The following is a 23,367-nucleotide window of genomic DNA, read 5'->3' on the forward strand; positions in this document are numbered from 1 at the left end:
TAGTAGTTTTAATGTAATTCTGTGTGAAATAAGTATGAAAATTGTTATTCATAAAATTAACATAATTTTTCTTATAAAACAGCATTTGGTCAACTTTTTTTGTGCATTGGTATTTAACTGTTGGCATCAGTTATTTTGCCTATGTACTCATTCATTTCTTAATAAGACTCAGAAAAAGAATGTTAACACACCATTAGGGCACTTTTCCATCATTGAAAACTGTATGACCTCTATAAATCTATTTTGCTCAACTTGTATTGTTGAATTTCTGTCTCCTTGATATAAACCTCACTTCTCCTTTTATTCATTTTACAAGAATAATTTCTATATAAAGTAAAATTTCAAGTGTGCATTTTTTAATTTAGCTTGACTGTCCCTGTAACCTACCTTGACTTGTTCTGCTTCAGTTCTCAACACAGCAGTAGAAGCTGAATATTCTTTGAGGAACAGTCCTAATGTATCCTTCTCTAAGCACATGTCTCTAATGGCTCTTGCTGTTTTACCTGTCTCTTTTCTTGAGTGGACAAAAACCAGCAACTAAAACAGAAATATGAGTTTATTTTACTTGTATTACACTTCTTAACAAAGTTCGAAAGAATAATAATGAACAGCCTGCACTAGTAAAGAAAATTATTCTGTATATAAGATAAAATTTACATAAATCTTTAAAAACTGTATGTTAAAAACGAACAATAAGGAAGTTCTTTGCAAACTACTAAGGAAGAGTTAACCTGCAGAAGGAACAAACAAAAGAAAAGGTTGGTTTTAATTCTGTTTAATAAAAGTAATTAGCTGATGCTTCATTCAAGATAAAGAACACCAGATCATTTGATTTCATAATATTTTATGAAAAATAAAACATTTCCTATTTTTAAATCTTTAAATGTTTCTATAATTCAATCAAAGCAGTCTAGTGTTCTCCCTAGACATCCCAATAAGCATACTGGCAAACAGGGCAATTTGAAATACCATCTTGTTTCTAAAAGCTATTAAATCACATCTAAAACATAATCTATATGGAAAACAATTTAGACAGCATCACATTCAAAAAATATAGCATCACTTTAAATTGATGCTAAAAGCTCACATGGGGAACACTGATCACATTGCCTGAAACACAGAGTAGGAGAAATCTGTGATGAGAAATACATCATAGAAGATCACATTATAATACCTGATTTTTTCCAGCATGCTCCATGACTTTTTCATAGACAATATCATTCATGATCTGAAACCTTTTGACCGCCTTCTTTTCTGTGATACCAATAAACTGTTGTTCCAGCGGTACAGGACGGTAACAGTTGTCAAAGAAGTACAGACCCTCAGCAGGATCTACACGGAGGAAAGTAGCTACATCTTCATAATTGGGTAGTGTAGCACTAAGTCCTACTAATCTAACATCTTCTTGGGTCGTTTCTACATTACGAATTGTTCTGAAACAAAACCAATGATATTCTTTAAAACATGAAATTTAAATCTAATAATAAACATTGGTACTGTAAACATAGAAGTTTCAATTGATTTAAAAAAAAATACAGGTATTTCATCAAACTTAATATAACTTTAACACCTGTATACATTGCCTTCCATGAAACTTGTATTTAAAAAAGGTCATTAGAAATTTGAAACACTCATTCATTATTTCCTGATTACACAGTTAATTTTGTTATATTCTAAATATTTCACTACTGACATAAATCTAAATTCATTGATATCTTCCTTCAATGGGATTATTTCATTTGAACATGTATACCAGAAGAAAATATAAATTTGGATACCTGCAAGACAAAAGTTTTAAGGGTTATTTAAGATAAAGTTATCTGAAGGTCTTTTATTCTCAAGTAAGAATAAGTAAAGAAAATAGAGTAAAATAAAATATAGTTTTTATTCTGCTAATTGTATATCAATGATGATAGAGTTAAACTTGTATAAATGTTATTTTAATCCATCATCCTTCAATCCATAAAACATCAGTTTTATGATTTTGTTTTCATATTGAATGTTTGTACCTGGCAACAAGAGCCTCTAGAACTGGTCCTCTGTCGTCATGCAACAGATGGATCTCATCCTGAAAAAAGAAAGAGATCAGTGATTAATAGGTTAAATAATTATGTTTGATGTTTGAGGCGGTGAACATTTTGTTAGGGCTAAAATATTGTTATGATGTACATTTCAAGCTTATCTTTTGCTTTACATATTTTTCTTGTTAATCTTTTATATACATGTTTCCAAAAAACAATTCAAATTTTAAAAAAGCTTTTTGTTGAACAAGTGTTCATAAACATCAGTTTTACAAGTTGTGTATAAACTGTTTTATACAAAGAGGAATTGCTTATAATGTAAACCAACTTATTTCCGCAGATACTTTTTTTCATGTTAAACCTTTTCCACCCCTTTTCACAACAATTTTATTTGCAATTTTAAAATATACTGGAAGAAGTTGAATCTAAGTTTTACATATTTGTGACAATTTACATTTGTGGCATTTTTCTACTCACACAAGATGCAAAATTAATCATGTGCTAAAAAAAGTTGGTTAACAACTATTCCATGTGTTGATACAAATCTTAAAACTGTGTATAAACTGTGAAGAATATGTGAATTAAAGAAAAATACTTTGCATGTTATAATTTGTAATCGATCTACAGAATGTCCAGGTATACAAGTGACATGTCACAAAGTATTTACATTACAATATAAGAAATAAGTGAAGTTCCTGCGTTGTGTTGGTGTTGTATTTACAACATAAACTGTACTTACAAATATCATCAACCTGACAAGCTGTGTGTACGATCTTTCTCCACCTTTTCTTGTTATAATGTCCCACTTCTCTGGTGTACATACAATAATCTGGGTTTCATTTATTTGTTCCTTGGTAAGCTGATGGTCTCCAGTTAACTCTGCCACTTTAATTTTATAATGTTCTAATCTCTGTCAAAGTATAAACCAAACAGTTAATATTTCTATATTTCCTTGTGATTAGGTTACCTAAGAATTTCAGCATAATTAAAAAAAAAATCAGTATACAAGATTGTTATATAAAATAGAAGTAAACACATCCTGCTAAAATTACTGCTAATTTTTTATATTTTCATTTTAGCATTTGTTCCTGCCAATCTTTTCTCCTGCAGATTAATCAAAATATCATTACTGTTCAAAATAGAAACGTGTATGCTTTTAAACTCATTTGCTCTTTGCATTAATGCAATACAATTTTTTTTTACTTTGAACTATATGAAGTATGTATGGATACACAGTATATGAATTGGATAATATGGAATTTGATGCAACTGTTATAAAGTGAGAGGTTTAGCTAGCTATAAAACCAAGTTTATTCCACCATTTTCTATGTAAGAAAATGCCTGAAGCAAGTCAAGTATATGGCAGTTGTTATCCATTCTTTTGATGTGTTGGGCTTTTGATTTTGCCATTTGATTAGGGACTTTCCATTTTGAAATTTCCTTGGAGTTCTGTATTTTTGTCATTTTACTTTTTGTATATCTACATGAACATTAAAACTTTAACCCATTCATACCTTTCCAAAACTGCCAACCATTTCTTGTACTAAAGATCTCATTGGAGCAACATATATAATTTTGAACTCATCAGTATTGATAGTTCCATCTGGGTTCACATGTTTACCAATCTCTCTAAGCATACACAACAAAGCTACATTGGTTTTACCAGCTCCCTGTTAAAATACATATATGTAAAATGCATTAATGTTTTTAAAAAATATGTATAAGAATACTGGAAAAAGAAAATAAGTGGTCTTAATGCATCAAATATCATTCTTTCCTAATTTGAAAGTTTAAGTGAAATAGTTTAACTTTTTTTTCAATATCAATGCAGCAGTTTTTTTTATTATCTATTTTTTATGGATTAGGCTGGAACTTTATAAAGGCTTTATAATATTTACTACTGTTTTTCTAGCAGCCTTCGATAAAAAGAATTAAGAGATCCATTTGGACAAACTGGATACAAAATGAGGAAATAAAACACAAAATTTAAAATGTTGAAACAGTTCAGGTCAATATTTCTATTGACCAGTAAATACTTACAGTAGGAGCACACAATAGGATATTCTGGCTGGACTCAATGGCAGCTTTGAATAGTCTACTCTGTATTCTGTTTAAACAATTAAATCCATCAAACGCTGGCTGGGCATACTTTGGTAGTTGGTCAATAGGGACTAAAGACTGAATATAAAGAAAAATCAATAAGATAATATATTAAAACAATAAAATATCTGGATCATATTTTAACTTTGTGAAGGTAACATAAAGTTTGTTATCTGACAGAACCAGACAGCACATACACATTAAATTCATCACTACAGAGATGCCTATAATAATGTATTTAAGAAATATAATAGTAGATTATCATTTGTATCATTTAAATAAAGGCAATACATGACTTTTTGTCAGTGGATAGATTAATGTAATTTGCAGTTCCAACTGCAGAAATGAGTTTAGTTAAATAAATAACATAGATTTTAAATTCATAGCTAAACTGCCGAAAAACACATTTAAATACCAAAAATGTCATATTATAATGTATTACCTCATCGGCTTCAAATGTCTTTGGTTTTAGAGCTGGAACATGTACTTCCTCATATCCTATAAAAAAATAAGGAAATTGTTCCAATACTTTCTTTGATAAAATCTGTATTAGCAATGTGAATGTTGAATGCTATTTAATACAATCATTCAAATCAATAACAGTCAATAAACATATGCTTGTGAACTATCAAATTTAATAAAACATCATTAACTACAGATATAACCACAAATATAATGTCATAAGCAAAAAAAAAGATAATTGAATGTCAGTTTTATTAAAGACAAGGTCAAATAATTCTTGATATACTTCCTCCTTTTTGGTGTTTGTAAGTGCATGAAGTTTAGATTATCTTTTTTAGCTAACTTTCTATGAGAAAAAAATGTTGGAAGAACTGTAGTATATTGTGATGCTATTTAGTAATTGTACCTTTTCTCTGTTTTCTGTATGAACCATCAGGAAGCTGACATCTTTTATTGGCCATAAAATGACTTCCCTGAGCAAATGTCAAATCATCTAGATCTAATGTTTGCACATATCCCAAATTTTGCTGAAAATAAAATTATAATATGCTCAACATTTAAAATATAAATACTTGTATAATCCTTAATATGCTATATTTAGCCGTATTAAGCATTTGGTTAAAAACAATTTAGTCAGCATTGTTTACCATCTTTGAAAGATAACTTTGTAATAATTTGAAGATACAATGAATTTATTATTTGAGGCTTCTAATAATACCACCACAGATTAAAATAAACCCCCAATTAATCATGCAATAGAATCTTTACATTCATTAGGACATACAGCAAAGCTTATGTTCAGATTCCAAAGAAATTTCAAGGAAATAAAGATTGATAGCAAAGAATCCGGCACTGGATTTATAATTGTAGTCTCTTTTAAACTAAAATGTTGTTTTTCTACCATTATTTCTTCGTTAAAACTTCCTTTCTCAGATTTATTCCTAAAAGTGTTACAACTATCAAATTTTAAATGTTCAAATTATTGCCCTTTATATTATGAAACCTTTTGTTCATCTGTATCCATAGCTTGTATATCAGCTGCTACACGTGATTGTCTAGCTTGTTGACGTCTAGCTCTCTCCTCGGATACAATGTCCTCTTTGTCTGTTGCACCTAAAGCATGTAGGAATTTAGCCAGTTCTGGATCATTTGACATTTTCTCCTCTATTTTCTTCTTCTCAGCCTCAGTCTGTGCAGAAGCCAGTAATGTACAGTAAAGAACTGAAAAATATCAATAAAATTCTTAATTAGAGAAAATTGTACCATAAACTGCTTAAATGAAAGATATTAGAATGTGTAAATAATACAACATTTTAAAACAGGTCCTCTAGATCATGTTTATGATAAATTTTTTGCTCACATATAACTGACTTACAACAGGAAGACAAAATAGACATACATGTATTTATCCTTTTTCCTATCTTTTTCGTTTTTTTTTGTCTCACTGATATTTTTCCCAATAACTCTTAACTCAATTAAATGCATATGGGTTAGACAACCAAAGAAAGTGAACTTACTCATGTTCCTGTACTGTCTGATTGTTTTGATGAAATCAAACTGAGTAAATCCCAGTAATAATACCAACTGATTCTCTACCTCTCTGTCATCACTGGAGGTCTGAAATTATCACATAAATTATCTAACCAATAAATTAAATTACTGCAACTAACTAAATAGTGTCAGTCATAAAAGAGATAGTATCAGTATTAGAAGAAAAAATGTCATGCCCTTTATAGCTTGCTGTTTTCGGTGTGAGCCTTGGCTCCATGTTGAAGACTGTACTTTGGTCTAAAATTGTTCACTTTTATAAATTGTGACTTGGATGGAGAGTTGTCTCATTGGCACTCATACCACTTCTTCCTATATCTTTAAACATAATGGCAATATATCTTCTTTTTCCAAGTGTAAAGAATACTTAAACATATAAATCCATCAATATTTCTTTGTTATTATATAAAAAATTATAAATGGTTTTGACAATGTAGTGTCTTACACAGGTATATTTAAATACAGATCACATTCATATTTCTGTGTAAAGAGGTAAAATTTTGATGCCTTTCGACGCCTGTGTAGTACATCAGTTGAAATGCTTTGACTTCAAAGTGTCTGCAGTAGACTTAATAGAATTTGTATCCAATATGAAAAGGAATATCATAGGAATATCTGACTTAAAATGACGCCTTTTGACGCCTGTGTAGTACCTCAGTTGAAATGCTTTGACTTCAAAGTGTCTGTAGTAGACTTAATAAAATTTGTATCCAATATGAAAAGGAATATCATAGGAATATCTGACTTAAATTTATTAGATGAAAAATTTGTTTTTTCGGAGTAAAGTACATTTTATGGAGTAAAGAGGGAGGCGTCAAAAGGCGTCACTATGTAGGAAAGGGTTAAGTAATCTCAATTTTACCTAAAATAGATAAACTAGGATTGTGTCTGGTTTCCATTATAAAGACTTGCTAATGCAAGTACCAGATTTCTTAAATAATTTCTTAAGTCTTACAATGATATGTGTGCTTAATATCCTTCATATTTGTGATTGAAGTAGCAGCAATTTTCAAATGTTATATATCCTTACTTTCAATATATCTAAAATTTCTCCAGCTTTAGTTTGAGCCATCGTAGGATCGTCAGTATAACTTTTACTGAGTTTTCTCTGTAACCAGAACGCATCAATATCCCGAGGATGGAGCCCTGATTCAGATTTACCTGCTTCTTCACGTCTTTTTTGTAACTGAAATTCAAAATTGGGTTAACTTAGTTGATAAGAGTTTTCCATTCTCCAAAAAATATTTGACTACAAGTTATAATGCCCAAAAATTACTCTATTTATAGAGCTAATAAATGTTTTTTACATGAATAAAATGATTAAACCTTTTAAAATACATTATCATTTCAAGAAAATACTAAAAATATAACCTCAACTAACATGAAGAAAAATTATATTGAACTAATAAGGAAACAACTTTGTCATAGCTATTAAAAGTTTTCATTTTCATTCCATGACATTTCATTTTGACTCATTCAATATACCAGACCATTGAAATGATGCTTACGTTAGCTGTTAAAGTTGCATCCACTTCAGCTTCTACCCCTTCCTCATCATCATCCTCAGCATCTTCTTCTTTTATCTCTCCAACAACATCAAAATCATCCTACAGAAACAGAAATACACATATATAGATAATTTTTCATCATCAGTCCAAAAAACAATACAAGTTAAGCAAGAACAGCCTTGACAACTAAAGTAGAAGAAAACTCAGATTCTAGGGCCTAGGCAAAGATAAAATTTTCCTGTTCCATATGCTTAGAGGACAAATAAGGAAGAAATAGAAATTACATTATGAGGTATATTAGGTTTAGCTAGTGTTATTATGTTGCATCTGCCTTAATTCTCCTTTTATCTGTGAATTTTGGATAGGAGAAAAACAGCAATGCCTTGTAATACACTTTTGTATAAATATCAAATGTATTCTGTATTCTTTATGTTTTGAAAAACAAAAATTCTTTTAAAAGGTTTGCATGAGAAAGATGCCTTGTTCAATATCTATCAGCCTTCCACAGTTCTTTCATAGCCTATCACATTTAGTTATACCTAACTAGAACCTATATTTTACTGAACCTTTACACTGCACTGATCATCTATCTAATCCTTACCTCATCTTCAGATTCTTCAAACTGTACATTAACACCATAGGTCTCATCAATGTTGTCATCTGTAAAAGTCACATATATATATACAGTTCTAATTACAATTATTAATCTATTTTTATTCTGAAAATTTGAGAAAAAATGTAAAGTGACTGGTCATTGAAAACTAATATAGCAGTACAAGAGTAGAAATTACACCAAAGGAAGAATCTTGTCATACAAACTATAACTACTCTTAAAATTTCCAATAAAATTTATATATATTAAAACATATGTTAATTTAAATGAGCTGGATGCAATATAATTCTTTGCACATCAATTATGTACATCAAATAGACCCCAAAACATGACAATATTACTTGATCAATAAGATTCATGTCTTCATTGATAAAAAATCTTTAAAAAAACCTGAATCATTGTGCTATGTAATGTATGCATGCAATGAACTGGTTCATCATTTTAAAACTAGTTTCATTTTCTGTTCTTATGTTATTTCAGTAGCTGACATTACATATTTAGACATTTATTTTTTCAAATATAAAATGTGAGGTCAATTAACAGACCAAAAAATAACAGTTATCCTGTATGAGAAATTGTCAAATTATATGATAATGAAACATGCTTTACAGTTAGGAGATAACTGTATTGTATTTTAAGCTCTGACGGCATCAATACGTCATTTGATTGTTGCAAATTAAGCATAGTGTTAGCGCAGCCAGTAAACAGGTATTAGCGACTGCATCAAATGACAAATTGATGACGTCAGAGCTTAAAAATATACAATATTGTTATCTCCATTCAAATTCAAATGACAGAAAGGCGTCCAATCATACAATTAAAATCTGCCATACACTAGCTATGTTAGCGTGTATATTTTCATAGCATCAATTAGAATGAAGTATTACCTGTCTGCATCTTCTCTTCTTGTCCCCAGTCAGAAATTTTCTTGCCAAGATTTACTAAGAGAGCAAACCTTTCTTCAGCAATTTCACCTAACAATGATTCTACATCTTTTTTCTTTTCTTTATCTTTCATTCTGTCATTCTTCAGTACAACCAAGACTTCGTCAGCGGCTCCACATAGGACATCTCTTGGCTGAAATATACAAACATATTTATAAGAGTTCTAACACTAGTGTATTTAAGTGGTTATATGATAAATGTTGGACAACCAATAATATTTGACACAGGGATTCAATTAAGAAAAGATTGTTATTTCTTCAATGAAATCCTAGCAAAACCAGTTGTTTCTCTATTTTTTACAAAACAAAAACTAGTTTTTCTTTAGTTTTGACATCAGAAAACACTTTTGAACTCATTGTATTATTTGGATTTCTTTTCAGGTTCAAGTAATCTAGCCTTACATTGGTTGAAGTGCAAAATGAATGTAGAAAATTCTTCTTCCAAAAACTGTCAAGATTATTGGTTACTTAAAACTTTGTAGAGTATTTTGAATGACCAACCTGATCACCAATTGCAGCCTGTATAAAGCTAAGGATAACTTCATAAGTTTGTCTTGTGTCCTGTGTCTTTGGTCGATACTGTATCCCTACCATTTCATCAATACCCTCAGACAGCAATGTTGTTCCTTTCATTTTAAGCATGTCATGCTGTGCTTCATCTCTTTTCCTACGTCTGGAAAATACAACAAAATATATAGTCCAATATCTTCACACTGTTTTTTCTTTTCTTTTAATCAGATGGCTATGATACGTAACAACTTTACATCTATCATTATACTTCTTAAATCTTAAAATTTTGAGAAGAAATTTTAATAGGATACACACTTTACTTTATTATTAAAATTTCACAATTTTTAGATGTTTAGGTCACTTGTCTTCTTCGTTTTCTGTTTTCCCCCTCATAATCTACATGGTAGACAAGTCACACAAATTACAAAGTCTGAAACACTGAGGTGTTTTTACCACCAAGCATATATTACACTTAAGCCATATTTGGCACAACTTTTAACATTTTTTGTTGTTTTTAAAGCTTTTCAACATGGCATTTGATTTTGCCTATCTGTAATAATTTGAGCACCCTTGATCAGTATTATATTGCAGACAAAACTGTGTATTCAAATTTCATACCATATTTTAATTCATTATCTTTGATGAGTTTTTAAACAGGTATAACAGTATTGTGTAGTGAATTGTTATAGAGATCATTTGCATAAGTTTTTTTAAACTAAAAATCACGAATATGAGTTTTACTACTCATAACATGCATATTTCACTACGTGTACTGTTGAGCACAAATCCTAATAAATAGGAGAACATTAAACCAAAACACCTTCGCTGGTGTTTGTCAGTTTTGTGCTGTGATAAGTGGTTCTCTAGTCAAGAGATTTATATGTACATACTTTACTTTTCTTTCTTCCATCTGTGGTGGTCTGGTCCTCTGTGCCTTATCACCCATTCTTGTGCCAAGTAACTTTCCAGTAAGAGAAACAACTTCTCCTGTAGATTCATCACGAGCTCTCCTGTCAATCAGTGATCTATCTGCTTGCAATACAAGATTGGAGTTCTGAAAAGCACAAAAGTTTCACCACGACTATTTTTTTTTTCAAATAAGAGAGTATGTACAGTAATATGTTTTACTCTGATTGAAAAACATTCTACAATAAATGGGGAATGGATGGACACCGATGATGCCCCTGCTTGCATTTAATGTTATAAAGGAACATAACTCAAGAACTGTTAAAGTGACTCTACCCAAATTTGAACTTGATCTGAGTTGTTGGTAATTAGCATTGTGTATGTTTCATAATATTTAGTGTAGAAAAAATTAAAGATAAGACAACGGAAACAAAAATTCAGCTCTTTTTCCATTTGTAAAGGGGCATAACCATAGAACAGCAAAAGTGATGCCATCAATATCGGAATAAGTTTATTCATCTTCAATGCCCTGAACATATATATTTTTTATTAGGGCGAACAGACTCTATTGGCGAACGAACTCAGGGGCCCTGAGTCAGAGCTTAGCAAACGGACCCAGGGCAAACGTTATTAGGGCGAACAGACCCTATACCTTGTGAGTGTTGATATGATTTTTACAAGCCCAATACTGTCAGAGTTAGTTTTACAAGCCTGGGATGCTGTGCCTGTTGTTCAGCATGAAAACATGTAAAGCATGTAAGTTCAGAACATTTTAGGCTTAAAGGTCTCATACCAGTGTTAATCTTATAATCTAAATAGATAGCTAAGATAACAGTCTTCATAAACCACATATTTGTTTAATCGCTGTTAATTTTCTAAATAAAATGCTATCAGTCGGTAGAGTTTATCAGACATAAGACATAATTTTCTGGGTCATTTATCAAATTAACTTACAGCCTTGTACTCATATTGAAGCGATCTGGCCGCTGCATCAGCCATATTCCCTCCTGTTGATCCTTAATTAAATATTTGAGCGTTTGTTTTCTATTCCATGCGGCTACGTTTGTATTTCGTTTCGCTTTTGTTCCAGACGCTAGATGGCAGAACACTTCCGGTTTAAAGTTCCGGATCGTTTTGTTTTCTTTGTTCTGAATAACTCAACTGTTATATCCCTCATCAAACTATTTAATTCTGAAATGAACACTGAATCATTCAATAAAGTTATTTCTCGGTGTTTTTCTTTCGAAAGAAATTCAATATGAACGATAAAGAGCTCTTCTATGTTTCTTTCCCGTGTTCGATTTAAAATTAGAATATCGTGCTTCAAATCATTCAAACGTTTTATAAAACATATGTCTACATCTATTTTAAAGCTCAAATCTAACACCGACAAATTGAGAAAAAGAAAGTACAATAATTTGCAGGTACATGTATGCTAGTTCAGGGACAGTCCTTGGCTTTATATTGCAAGTCACATAGTCCAAACTATTGATTTAAAATTATTAAAAATGATTAGTACAATTAAACAGATAAATGGTAATTTGGTGCCAAAAAATTTCCCAATATTAAAGACTTTGCCTTTGCCTTTGCCTTTGGGTTAAGCTTGTATTTTCATAGTCCAAATAATGATGACGTCTGGTAAGGCTAATTTAAAAAAATTATGGGACGCCTTGCTAAGACGTTCCAGAAAAAATTATTTGGACTAGTATTTTCCTTATTGACCAGACTAACAGATTTGATTTAATTTTTGGTATTTCAACGCCACTTTTAAGCCTCACATTTTGGCTATTTGTGGCGGCCAGTTTTTATTGGTGAAGGAAGCCTGAGTGCCCAGAGAAAACCACTAACCTTGGTTAAGGAAAACTGAAAATCCTAGTCAATTTAAAAGAAGATTGGAATCGAGTGCACATGCATGAACGGGGTTTAACCTCAGTGTTGAGTGGCTAGTGATTACAGTAGTAACTGCTTAGACCACTCATCCACAGAGGCCAGACTGAGAGAAGGCTGTAGCTACAAGAACAATCAAGGATTTGTATAGTAAGACTACTTACTATACCAATCCTTGTTACAATGCAGCTATTTAGGACTTATATTAAATTGGTATATAAAAATGATCTACATTTAAGTTGTAGAATAAGAGATTTTTAATGAGTTTCAATAGGTGCAATAAGTGTAACCCTTGTTTCTCTTTCTGTCAGTCCTACCAATTTTACATTTTATGCCAAAGTTTTTTTCATCTAACTTGTATGAAACTTAAGCACAACATTTTCAGACATAGTTTGAAGCAGGGCAGTGAAACTGTTTAACTTAGAAAATTGAGAAAACCCTTCGATACCAAATTAGCAGGCTGCAGCCAGTGTTTGTATCTACAATAAAGTGGTCATGATGGAGTACATCATTTGTACATGATATATGGGGAATTTTGCTATGAAGATGGATATATAAAAAAATTCTTAAAATGCAGAAAAGAGCTGCAAGGATTATACTTGATGTACCAATATTAACACCTAGTATAAATTTATTTAAAGAGCTAAAATGGTTGAATTTCAAATCTAGAATTTCATATCATAAACTTATTCTTGTTCATAAAAATTCTAAACGATAAAGCACCTGATTACTCAAAGGAACTCTGTTGTCCAATTGTTCACCTACATGTATATAGTAGAAATCTAAGGTCATCTGCAAATAATAATTTAGCTGTTGAAATAAAATGTTGTGAAAACCTTGACACTTTTAAACAAAAATGTGTAGATTTCTTGACTGTAATTCATTTATAACAACTCACTCAAATATTCTAATTATTGATAATTTTGTAATTTATGTATATATATGTTCCGGACCATATGAGTATTTGGACCATACGCATATGGTCCTGACCATGTGGGTATATACTCATATGGTCAGGGTAACAAGTTTACTTAAAACTCTTCATATAACCCTCCTAATTGTCACGTCATTAAAAAGACACTACCAAAAAAAAAAGAAACTTCCATTTTATTATAGATCTAGTATAAATTAATAATAACAAGATCAACTAAATAGAATAAGCAGTTTCACACAGTAAATTTCATCACTAGTCAAAACTATAGGAAACACATTTTAAACCTATGGTCATTACTGATATGTTATTACGAGTGAATGGAAAAATGCAGACTTTTGAAACTTTCTTTGATTAACAAGTACGATATTGGAGATCTAGAGCTTCTTAAAACACTGTAGACACATCGGAACGACCAGGACCCAAGAAAAGCTATGATACTGTGTGGAACATAAATGTCACTCTAAGCATACATACTAAAATACAATTAGCGATGAAAACTAACTTTGGCATTAATATTTAATGTTTATGTAGACCTTTGAATTGTAAATAATACATTTTCATGTAGTCATCATTGGTGTTTTTTATAAAGTTTTCTAATGCATATCATTGAAAAAAACCTACATGGTCCAAATACTCATATGGTCTGGCCCGTTAATAACAAAACGAGTATATACTTATATGGTCTGACCATACGCGTACGGTCGGACCATATGAGTATATGCATATATGGTCATGACCATACGTGTATGGTCCAAATACTCATATGGTCTGGAACATATATATATATATATATATATGAATTTATTTTTCTCTTGTTTTACAGACAATTTATAGTAAGCATGAATATTGCACCTACATAATATGTCCAAAATTGTAAGCTTTGTAATATTTGTACTGTTTGTTCTTAGTGAGGGCCTCAAGGTAAATTAGCGAAAGCGAATTGAGTCACCCTCCTTCAATTAAGTCATTACTTACTTACTTACTTACTGTTTTATTCTCACTTCATATTGAAGGTCAAATAATACACAGAGAAATTTAGAATAAAAAGAGTAAAAGCATTTTAACATGATTAATGAAAATGTGAAGTTTATTTTCAGGAAAAAAGATTATAATGGTAATGGAGAATTTACATGTGTAAAGAAAACTGAAGTGGATCACTGTTAAAACTACCCTGGAAATTAAATTGAGCTGTAACAATGGATCAAAATACTAATTGCAGTAAACAGAATGATAATTCTTATTGTGATAATGAAACAGTTCATGAAAATAAACAAAAATCTGATAACAATGCACCACAAGACAATAATGAGATGACAGAAGAAATTAGTAAAACCAGTGAAGGTGTTGTGACAGATACATTGACAGCTGATAGAGTACAGACAGAAGAAAAAGTTAATGAAAATAAAGTAAATGTTAATACTAACAGTGATGATTTTAAGGTAAATGATGACAAAATAAATGATAATACTGATAGTGAGGATTCTTCATCAGAGGAGGAATATGAATCTGCTGATGAAGGAGAAATCGAAATAGAAGAAGAAAAACTAAAGTTGGAAGAAGAAAAGTTGACTGAAGAAGAAAAAAATGTAAGATGTCAAATAATATTTACAACAACTCTCATTAAGCTTGGAAATATATGTGGTGAAAAAATATATGAAATAAAAATACTTTTTTGTGTAAAATAATATACTTTTATTGCATATATTAGTTAAAGGCGATTATATATCAGTCATACTGTCTTTATTGATTTGTACTAATTACTGAATCATGATAAAAGTGGCAAGAAAGTTTGTACATATTTATATCAATACAGACAATACTAAAGAGAAAACAGTACTAAAATATTCATTGTAGAGAAGTATCAAGAATAAATCTTTTTAGAAATATTGATATTGAATTTGTATTTTTTTATGATACATTTTTAATATTACATGCCCATTTCTCAGGGATTCCATTGTTTTGATTTGCATCACAGTAATCATGTGGAGTTATAAAAGGAGACTCTTAAACTCAACATCACTGTGCATGCCTGTACATGCTACTAATGACAATGGTACAATAATGAGCAGGAATAATTAAAACAAAAAAAACATGAACATTGATTTTACTTTTTATTTACTGGTTTAGTATTTTATAGAGTGGGGTGCTCATTTTGGCCATATCTTTCCATGTTTTCTACAGTTTATGTTCAGGTCTATATGTTTTTGAAGTATACTGATATTTCTATATGAAGATAACTTCAAATGCAAAACATTCCTAAGCTTGAAAACATGCTTGTTTGAAAATAATCATCTGTAAAGTTAGATTAAAAGGTGTTTGAAATTTCCTTAAGTTTTGTCAATGGGGGACACATATTCGCCGTTTTTACACATCTATTTAAAACCATAAACTGCAGCTTTATATAATATTTATCAAATAAATTTCATTATAGATGAACAGCAGACATCTCAAAGGTGTAAAAAAACAGAAATTTAGGCCAATCAGTCAAAAAAATGCTAAGAAAAAAATCTTTGAAAATCCTGTTTTTCATTCAGGAAATTGACCAAAATCGTTGTCCGTTTTTCGATCTTTTGCAGTAAGTGCCGTAATTTTGTTTAAGTTTAAAAAATAATCATATTTGTTATAAAATTATAATTTATCGGCATATTTCTTCCATTTCAGCCATCCTTTGAAGTGTTTACACCTTAAAATCATAAAACGGCGAAATTGTGTCCCCGGCGAATATGGGCCCCCCACTCTATGGTTATAAAAATTAATACTTCTTTTTTTTAAGTGTTACAGGGTTGTACATTTTATATCTACAGAAAGAAGCATTTAATTCTTAATTTAATATTTGTATCCAATTTAACCTTATCACATATAAATCATATATTTTTACTGGATTTTGCAGCTTAAGAAAGCAGAAGCTCAGAAATATAAAGATGAAGGAAATAAAGTGTTCAAAGATGGATTCTATAAAGAGGCAATCAAATATTATAGTAGAGCTTTACATACCTGTCCATATTCATACTTCAAAGAAAGGTCAATTATGTATTCAAACAGAGCTGCTTGTAAACTTCATATGGTAAGAGTTTGAGAAAATTCACTTCCTTTACAATTAAGGATGTTTCTTAATTGTATTGAAATACTATTTGATGCACATAACCTGATTCAGTTAATTCCATATCACATTTTTCTTATATCGTTTGTTTGTCAACAGGAAAACATTGCCCATGATGTACCAAAGCATTACTCATATTGTATGTTTTACAATATTTATATGTGAAAAATGAGATTTGAGGTATATGTGGATGAGATAGCAACCCAATTAAACAAATAACCAAAAGATATTTAGAGGTCAATATACATGATATACAGACAATATATATAACTTTAAACTTTCCTACAAAAATCATTAGTGAGAACCTTGGTTATGCACTATGCAGTAAAAAAAATACCATTTTAAAGAATATTTAAGGTAACTGAAATCATGCTCAGAGCATCTAACCTGCTGACATAGAAATAGTACATATTATATTTCTAATGTTGACCATTACTCATGTACTTTTGATTTTATGCAGCAATATTAAAAACAATGTGAAAAGCCCATTTTGTTCAACATGTTCGATATTCATTGTATATTTATGCAAAAATTAAAAACAGAATTTTATTGTAAACAACTTTACCTGCCTCTTTTTATCTTAGGAAAAATATGATGAAGCTATAAAAGACTGTAGTAAAGCAATAGACTTACACCCACATTATCTGAAAGCTATACTTCGAAGAGCAGAATTGTATGAAAAGGTGGAAAAATTAGAGGAGGCTCTAGCTGATTATCAAAGAATGATAGAACTTGATCCTAGTCATTACATTGCTAGAGCAGCTTGTATGGTTGGTATATTTTTTTTTAAATTTTAGATACTCAGAAAAATTGCAAACTTATTTTTTATCCTTGCAGACTGCAATGCTCCTCCCCTGTCCACCCTTTTCAATGAAGAGACTTATTAACATTCATTCATACCATTTTTATAAATGCTAGATAGATTTTATTTCTTATAGCTTCACAGATAAATCGTCATTTCTGCATACAGTTTATTGAGAAGGTTTGAAAGAGATTTCTCCTATGTTTATTTTGATATGAAACAAATCTTTGCCTGAAACATTTAATGATTTTTATTTGAGCCAATAGTTTTTTTAGAGTAACAGTCCTTTATATCTTGAAAATTTTATATTTTTTGTAGACATGAGCTGAAAAAGAATCCAACTGTTTATAAATGTACAGAATTTGATCACAATGTACATCATTTAATACAAATAACACATGTCTTTCTTCTCCAGAGACTTCCTGATCAAATAAAAGAAAAGAATGAAAAGATGAAGGAAGAAATGATGGGTAATTATATGGGGACACAGAAAAATCAATAAAAAAAAATTTTAAAAAAAATCGGGAAAATTTTCCCAATTTTTTTTATGTCATGTTTTGAATTCCTGCATCTGCGCAGAAATCTACAATGTACTTCCTTTTTCCGGTCTCGTTTGTATGAAACTTTGAGTAAAACATATATTTATCAGTTAGTATAAAATAGGAAGGAACGCAATACCAATTTCATTTTTTAATAATTCCTTCATATGAAAAAACGTTACCTGATGAAAGCGTTTCTTTGTTTACATTGCATATAACGTCATAACTTAAATAACGTCACAACTAAAATCCCTAACAACAGAACCAAAATCGGAAACGTAACGGTATTTCCGCTTCTTTTTTTTAACAAATATGTAAGTTACAAAAAAATTCGTCTCCATTTACAGGTAATGCCTGCCTCATATTAGATAGAAATATATACAACAGAAGTGCTTTAAATTAGTTTTTTTTTTATTTGTTTTTTCAAAGAACAATGTAGAATACACAAAAAACTTGATCAACATGATGAAAAATGTACATCTAGTTATCCAAAAGGGTTTGATTATTATTATTAATAAGATATTTGAATTTTATGAAAAGGGATGTTATCCAAGAAGGGTTGATTATTATTAGGGCTATTCCAGAAAAAAATGTATGGGGGGGGGGGGGGTTGGAAGGCACATTATCTTAATAATACATGGGTGATGGCTATCAGAGCAACTTTTCACACTATAATGCACTATAATTCTCAATTACAATTGTCTGGGTGGCGGGTGCTGACAAAAACTGCCTTCCAACCCCTATCCCCCCCCCCATACATTTTTTTCTGGAATAGCCCTTACAAAAAAAGTATCAATAAGATATTTGAATTTATTTTTATTTAAGGAATGACAAATATTTTTTCTGTCTATGAAGAAATAACATAAAAAATGTGGTGCACACTGAATAACGCGCGTAGCAGGTTATTTAACAGTGTGCACCACATTTTTTATGTTATTTCGAATAGACAGGAAAAATATTACAGTCATTTCTTATAATTTAATTCTAAATTCCATTTTAAACCGTAGAAAACCATGAAAAAACGTTGATAACGTCACGGTCACATGACTAAATTATGTCTATGGGCTCATAACAAAATAATTTCAGCCAATCAGAAGACGAGTTACATCCAAAATTAAATTATATATATATATTTTTATGTATTTCATTTTAAGAATGCAAACACAAAAAAGAGTAGAAAAAAAAAACACGTGAAAAAAGACAGAAGAGCATTCAAACTTGATAAGAAATGAAAGCAATGAAAGAGGGCGTCTTTAGATCCACAATGATCATTCATATTTTGTGAAAAGGGAATGCAATTAATGATAAATTGTTCTATTGTATACTCATAATTTACAGGTAAATTAAAAGACTTGGGCAATATGGTTTTGAAACCATTTGGTCTTTCTACAAACAATTTTAAAATGCAACAAGATCCAAAGACTGGAGGATATTCAGTGAATTTTCAACAGAATCCCGAGTCATGACAACACATCAGACTGTAGAAACTTGTGGATGACTTTTGTTTTGATAGAATTTATTGAACTTTAGTAAGCTGTTCATTTTAATACATAGTTGTGTTACACTACACTGGAGTATTAAATGTAATTCTTATACATGCTGTTTTTTTGTATGAAAGAATATTTCTATAGGAATACATGAATTTTGACTTTTGACTTTTATAAATCATCTTAGTTTAATTTAATTTTTTTGCCAGTGGCTTCTTAGATTTGAACAAAATCATGTCTAAATGCTTTTTTCATTGTCACAATGCACTGCATTTGTATATAAGAGGGTAAAATTTGTACAAGTCTAATTATTTCTCTTGTAGAAGTATATTGAATATTGTTGTTATGTTTTAAAAATGTAAGAATGAAAGGCAGTGACATGTACATTGTAGTATGATTTTATTTATTCTACCATAAAATGAAGAAAATCCTTTAAAAGGGCATTTTGTCTGGGTTTTATTCCAAGAAAGTATTGTTTTTATTTTGTTGTTCAAAATTTAAGAACTTTATGTCAATTTCTTGTTTAATTTTGGCACCTATGGAAACTATCATAAGGTAATCCATTATTTTGGTAGTGTTATTAACAGCTGGTCATATTACTGTTCAATATTTCTTTGATAAAAGCATGACTTTGGTATTTTAACTCAATCCTAAATTGATTTTTCAACTGATAATCCTACACTGTAATTCATCAAACTACAGGTTGTCATAAAACAATGTATTTTTGTACACACACGAAAAGAGGAATCATGAATACCCTTTTTTTTTCAATCTCACTATCATTTTTCTTACATTAAAGAAAAGAAGAATTTAAAAAGAATTATTTTAAAAACAAATATTTATTTTGGCTGTTTGCATGAATGGAAAGAATTAAATGCTTACAAACATGTCAATGAAGGATTTAAGTTTTGTTCTGATAAAAGGTTGGTAAATGACCTGAAAATATTTTTTGTAACATCTGTAAGAAGAATTAGAACTAAACATTTTTTTTTTTTTTTTTTTGAGGGATTTTTTCAAGACAAAACATTGTTATTTTAACAATTTCAAACTCTACTGCTAAGACAACTGAGAAGATACCATACTTTGAATTTATGTTGATTATCAATTAGTGAATCAATCTTTTTATAATCATCTTTAATTTTTTCAATGGGATATGAAAATGCTGATGTTATTTTCTTCATTTTACTTCTTGAAGTTTTCAACTTTTTAAACCTTATAGGGAAATTGTTTTTAATTTGCTGAACAGATTTATCTGGATAGCAGTATCTTCTACTTAATAAATATTGGTAAATTATTGTTAAAATGAGTTATCTCCTCTTGGAATTTTTAAAAATCAGAAAAATACAGAGTTATTTCCACTTAGATTAGTTAGGCTATGGAAATCGATCAGCCCACATAACTTGATATAGTAAAATGGAATGCTTATTGTTTTTTGTCTTTTATATAGATAATTTGTATGCATATATTTTTCAATCATTTATTTATTTTGGGGGCATAACTTTATCTTCATGACAGGAATAATTGCTTGTGAAATATAAATAATGTTTGGATATCTGGGAAAATGTTCATTTACAGCATCATTATTTCAGCAGACAGTGGAATAAAAAATATAACACATAACTTATCTTTCTTGTTATTACTTCCTCAAAATATCTTGTTTTTAAACCTTTTTCTTCACCATTGAGCATTTTAAATTCATAGGTATATGTACTGTGGTTTCATTATTATTTGTTGGATACCAATGTACTGTGGTTTCATTATTATTTGTTGGATACCAATGTACTGCGGTTTCATTATTATTTGTTGGATACCAATGTACTGCGGTTTCATTATTATTTGTTGGATACCAATGTACTGCGGTTTCATTCTTATTTGTTGGATACCAATGTACTGTGGTTTCATTATTATTTGTTGGATACCAATGTACTGTGGTTTCATTATTATTTGTTGGATACCAATGTACTGTGGTTTCATTATTATTTGTTGGATACCAATTTACTGTGGTTTCATTATTATTTGTTGGATACCAATTTACTGTGGTTTCATTATTATTTGTTTGATACCAATGTACTGTGGTTTCATTATTATTTGTTAGATACCAATGTACTGTGGTTTCATTCTTATTTGTTGGATACCAATTTACTGTGGTTTCATTATTATTTGTTACATACCAATGTACTGTGGTTTCATTATTATTTGTTGGATACCAATTTACTGTGGTTTCATTATTATTTGTTGGATACCAATTTACTGTGGTTCCATTCTTATTTGTTGGATACCAATTTACTGTGGTTTCATTCTTATTTGTTGGATACCAATGTACTGTGGTTTCATTATTATTTGTTGGATACCAATGTTACCAATTTACTGTGGTTTCATTCTTATTTGTTGGATACCAATGTACTGTGGTTTCATTATTATTTGTTGGATACCAATGTTACCAATTTACTGTGGTTTCATTCTTATTTGTTGGATACCAATGTACTGTGGTTTCATTATTATTTGTTGGATACCAATGTACTGTGGTTTCATTATTATTTGTTGGATACCAATGTACTGTGGTTTCATTATTATTTGTTGGATACCAATGTACTGCGGTTTCATTATTATTTGTTGGATACCAATGTACTGCGGTTTCATTATTATTTGTTGGATACCAATGTACTGCGGTTTCATTCTTATTTGTTGGATACCAATGTACTGTGGTTTCATTATTATTTGTTGGATACCAATGTACTGTGGTTTCATTATTATTTGTTGGATACCAATGTACTGTGGTTTCATTATTATTTGTTGGATACCAATTTACTGTGGTTTCATTCTTATTTGTTGGATACCAATTTACTGTGGTTTCATTATTATTTGTTGGATACCAACTTACTGTGGTTTCATTATTATTTGTTGGATACCAATTTACTGTGGTTTCATTATTATTTGTTGGATACCAATTTACTGTGGTTTCATTATTATTTGTTGCATACCAATTTACTATGGTTTCATGTACTGTATAAACTGTGTTTGAATCTGAATAGTTTAAATAAATGACTATTGAAAGATAATTATCTACTGTATCACTGAGCTTGTGAATTTTCAAACCCCGTATTTGAAAGTTGCGTAAGACTTCAATCTTTACTGCTTCGGATTGTCAGTTTTCCTGCCAAATGATCCAACCATGAAAAAGAGGTTAAGGTCAGATGAAACCTGTCAAACTGACATAATTTTATACCAATTACAGTTATTCCATACATCACATATAGTTTACCTCCTGCTTATAGTATTAAGTTGAACCTTGATCACTGATCAAATGAAGTAGATGTCAGGTGAACCCTGTCTGACTGACATGAAGACGTTCCAAAGAACCCATATACCAAGTATGGTCTTCCTATTACTCTTAATAAGTGAGAAATTCACATGACAAACAAATTCCAACTTTTTTTTAAGCAGTCTTTGAAATATGTAAATGAGGTCAAGGACATTGGCATATGACAAGACGGAAATTACATTACATAAGGTATCTGCATACAAGATATCAAGCATTCAGGTCTATTACCTTCTGAAATCTAATGCCTTATACACAAAATTTATGCAGTCGTGGCAGGAAAGCAATTCCTGTCGCGCATTCTGTGATTTTCGTCGCAGTCTAGACCAAATTCACCTAATTGTATTGAGATTGGTTTACATTTCCATCAATATTAAATTAAGTCTTGATAATTAAGAAGTTATGGGTTCAATCCCAAAGACTAATATTGGTAGTTGTTTCCACCATCAAGTGTGACAGTAGGTGATACAAAACATCTTCGTTGCAGTAAGATCAGACTTGTTTGAAAAATGAGTGGAAGAGGAAAAGTTGGAATAATCAAAGCGAAAGGAAAAAGTAAATCATCAAAAGCAGGTCTACAATTTCCTGTCTGTAGAATCCATCATCTTTTAAGGAAAGTGAATTCTGCTGATTGAGTTGGGGCTGGTGCATCTGTTAACAAGCAGTTGTGTTGGAAGATTTTGCAGCA

At 30.3% G+C, this 23,367-nt stretch overlaps 2 protein-coding genes across 3 annotated transcripts in view; one reads left to right on the forward strand and one right to left on the reverse strand.

The window, feature by feature from the left end:
• LOC143071468 (U5 small nuclear ribonucleoprotein 200 kDa helicase-like) overlaps window positions 1-11,724 on the reverse strand; it is a 37,260-nt gene extending 25,536 nt beyond the window's left edge. For both annotated transcript variants that reach the window (XM_076245770.1, XM_076245772.1), the window contains exons 1-17: window positions 11,566-11,724; window positions 10,596-10,759; window positions 9,697-9,868; window positions 9,140-9,329; window positions 8,241-8,299; window positions 7,640-7,738; window positions 7,162-7,317; window positions 6,101-6,200; window positions 5,587-5,804; window positions 4,990-5,110; window positions 4,564-4,619; window positions 4,062-4,199; window positions 3,536-3,691; window positions 2,761-2,931; window positions 2,010-2,068; window positions 1,175-1,433; window positions 388-537 (exon numbers count right to left, since the gene is read on the reverse strand). In XM_076245770.1, coding sequence (XP_076101885.1) covers window positions 388-537; window positions 1,175-1,433; window positions 2,010-2,068; window positions 2,761-2,931; window positions 3,536-3,691; window positions 4,062-4,199; window positions 4,564-4,619; window positions 4,990-5,110; window positions 5,587-5,804; window positions 6,101-6,200; window positions 7,162-7,317; window positions 7,640-7,738; window positions 8,241-8,299; window positions 9,140-9,329; window positions 9,697-9,868; window positions 10,596-10,759; window positions 11,566-11,610 — 2,313 coding nt within the window. In that variant the 5' untranslated portion in view covers window positions 11,611-11,724. The remainder of the gene's footprint in view (window positions 1-387; window positions 538-1,174; window positions 1,434-2,009; window positions 2,069-2,760; window positions 2,932-3,535; window positions 3,692-4,061; window positions 4,200-4,563; window positions 4,620-4,989; window positions 5,111-5,586; window positions 5,805-6,100; window positions 6,201-7,161; window positions 7,318-7,639; window positions 7,739-8,240; window positions 8,300-9,139; window positions 9,330-9,696; window positions 9,869-10,595; window positions 10,760-11,565) is intronic.
• A 161-nt stretch (window positions 11,725-11,885) lies between these two features.
• LOC143071469 (tetratricopeptide repeat protein 1-like) lies at window positions 11,886-20,980 on the forward strand. Its single transcript, XM_076245773.1, has 6 exons — window positions 11,886-12,035; window positions 14,530-15,018; window positions 16,323-16,496; window positions 17,117-17,302; window positions 17,750-17,804; window positions 19,212-20,980. The coding sequence occupies exons 2-6, from the start codon at window positions 14,629-14,631 to the stop codon at window positions 19,337-19,339; spliced, it is 933 nt and encodes a 310-aa protein (XP_076101888.1). The 5' UTR covers window positions 11,886-12,035; window positions 14,530-14,628; the 3' UTR covers window positions 19,340-20,980.
• The last annotated feature ends 2,387 nt before the right edge of the window (window positions 20,981-23,367 follow it).

The sequence above is a fragment of the Mytilus galloprovincialis genome, chromosome 4, assembly GCF_965363235.1.
Source record: "Mytilus galloprovincialis chromosome 4, xbMytGall1.hap1.1, whole genome shotgun sequence".
NCBI classification, from domain to species: domain Eukaryota; kingdom Metazoa; phylum Mollusca; class Bivalvia; order Mytilida; family Mytilidae; genus Mytilus; species Mytilus galloprovincialis.

Bases quoted from the DNA above. Each gene is read 5' to 3' on its own strand.
- LOC143071469 (XM_076245773.1), top strand. From the start codon at position 14,629: ATGGATCAAAATACTAATTGCAGTAAACAGAATGATAATTCTTATTGT. The intron at 16,497-17,116 runs GTAAGAGTTTGA...TTTTTATCTTAG, and splicing joins CTGCTTGTAAACTTCATATG to GAAAAATATGATGAAGCTAT. The intron at 17,303-17,749 runs GTTGGTATATTT...TTTCTTCTCCAG, and splicing joins TTGCTAGAGCAGCTTGTATG to AGACTTCCTGATCAAATAAA.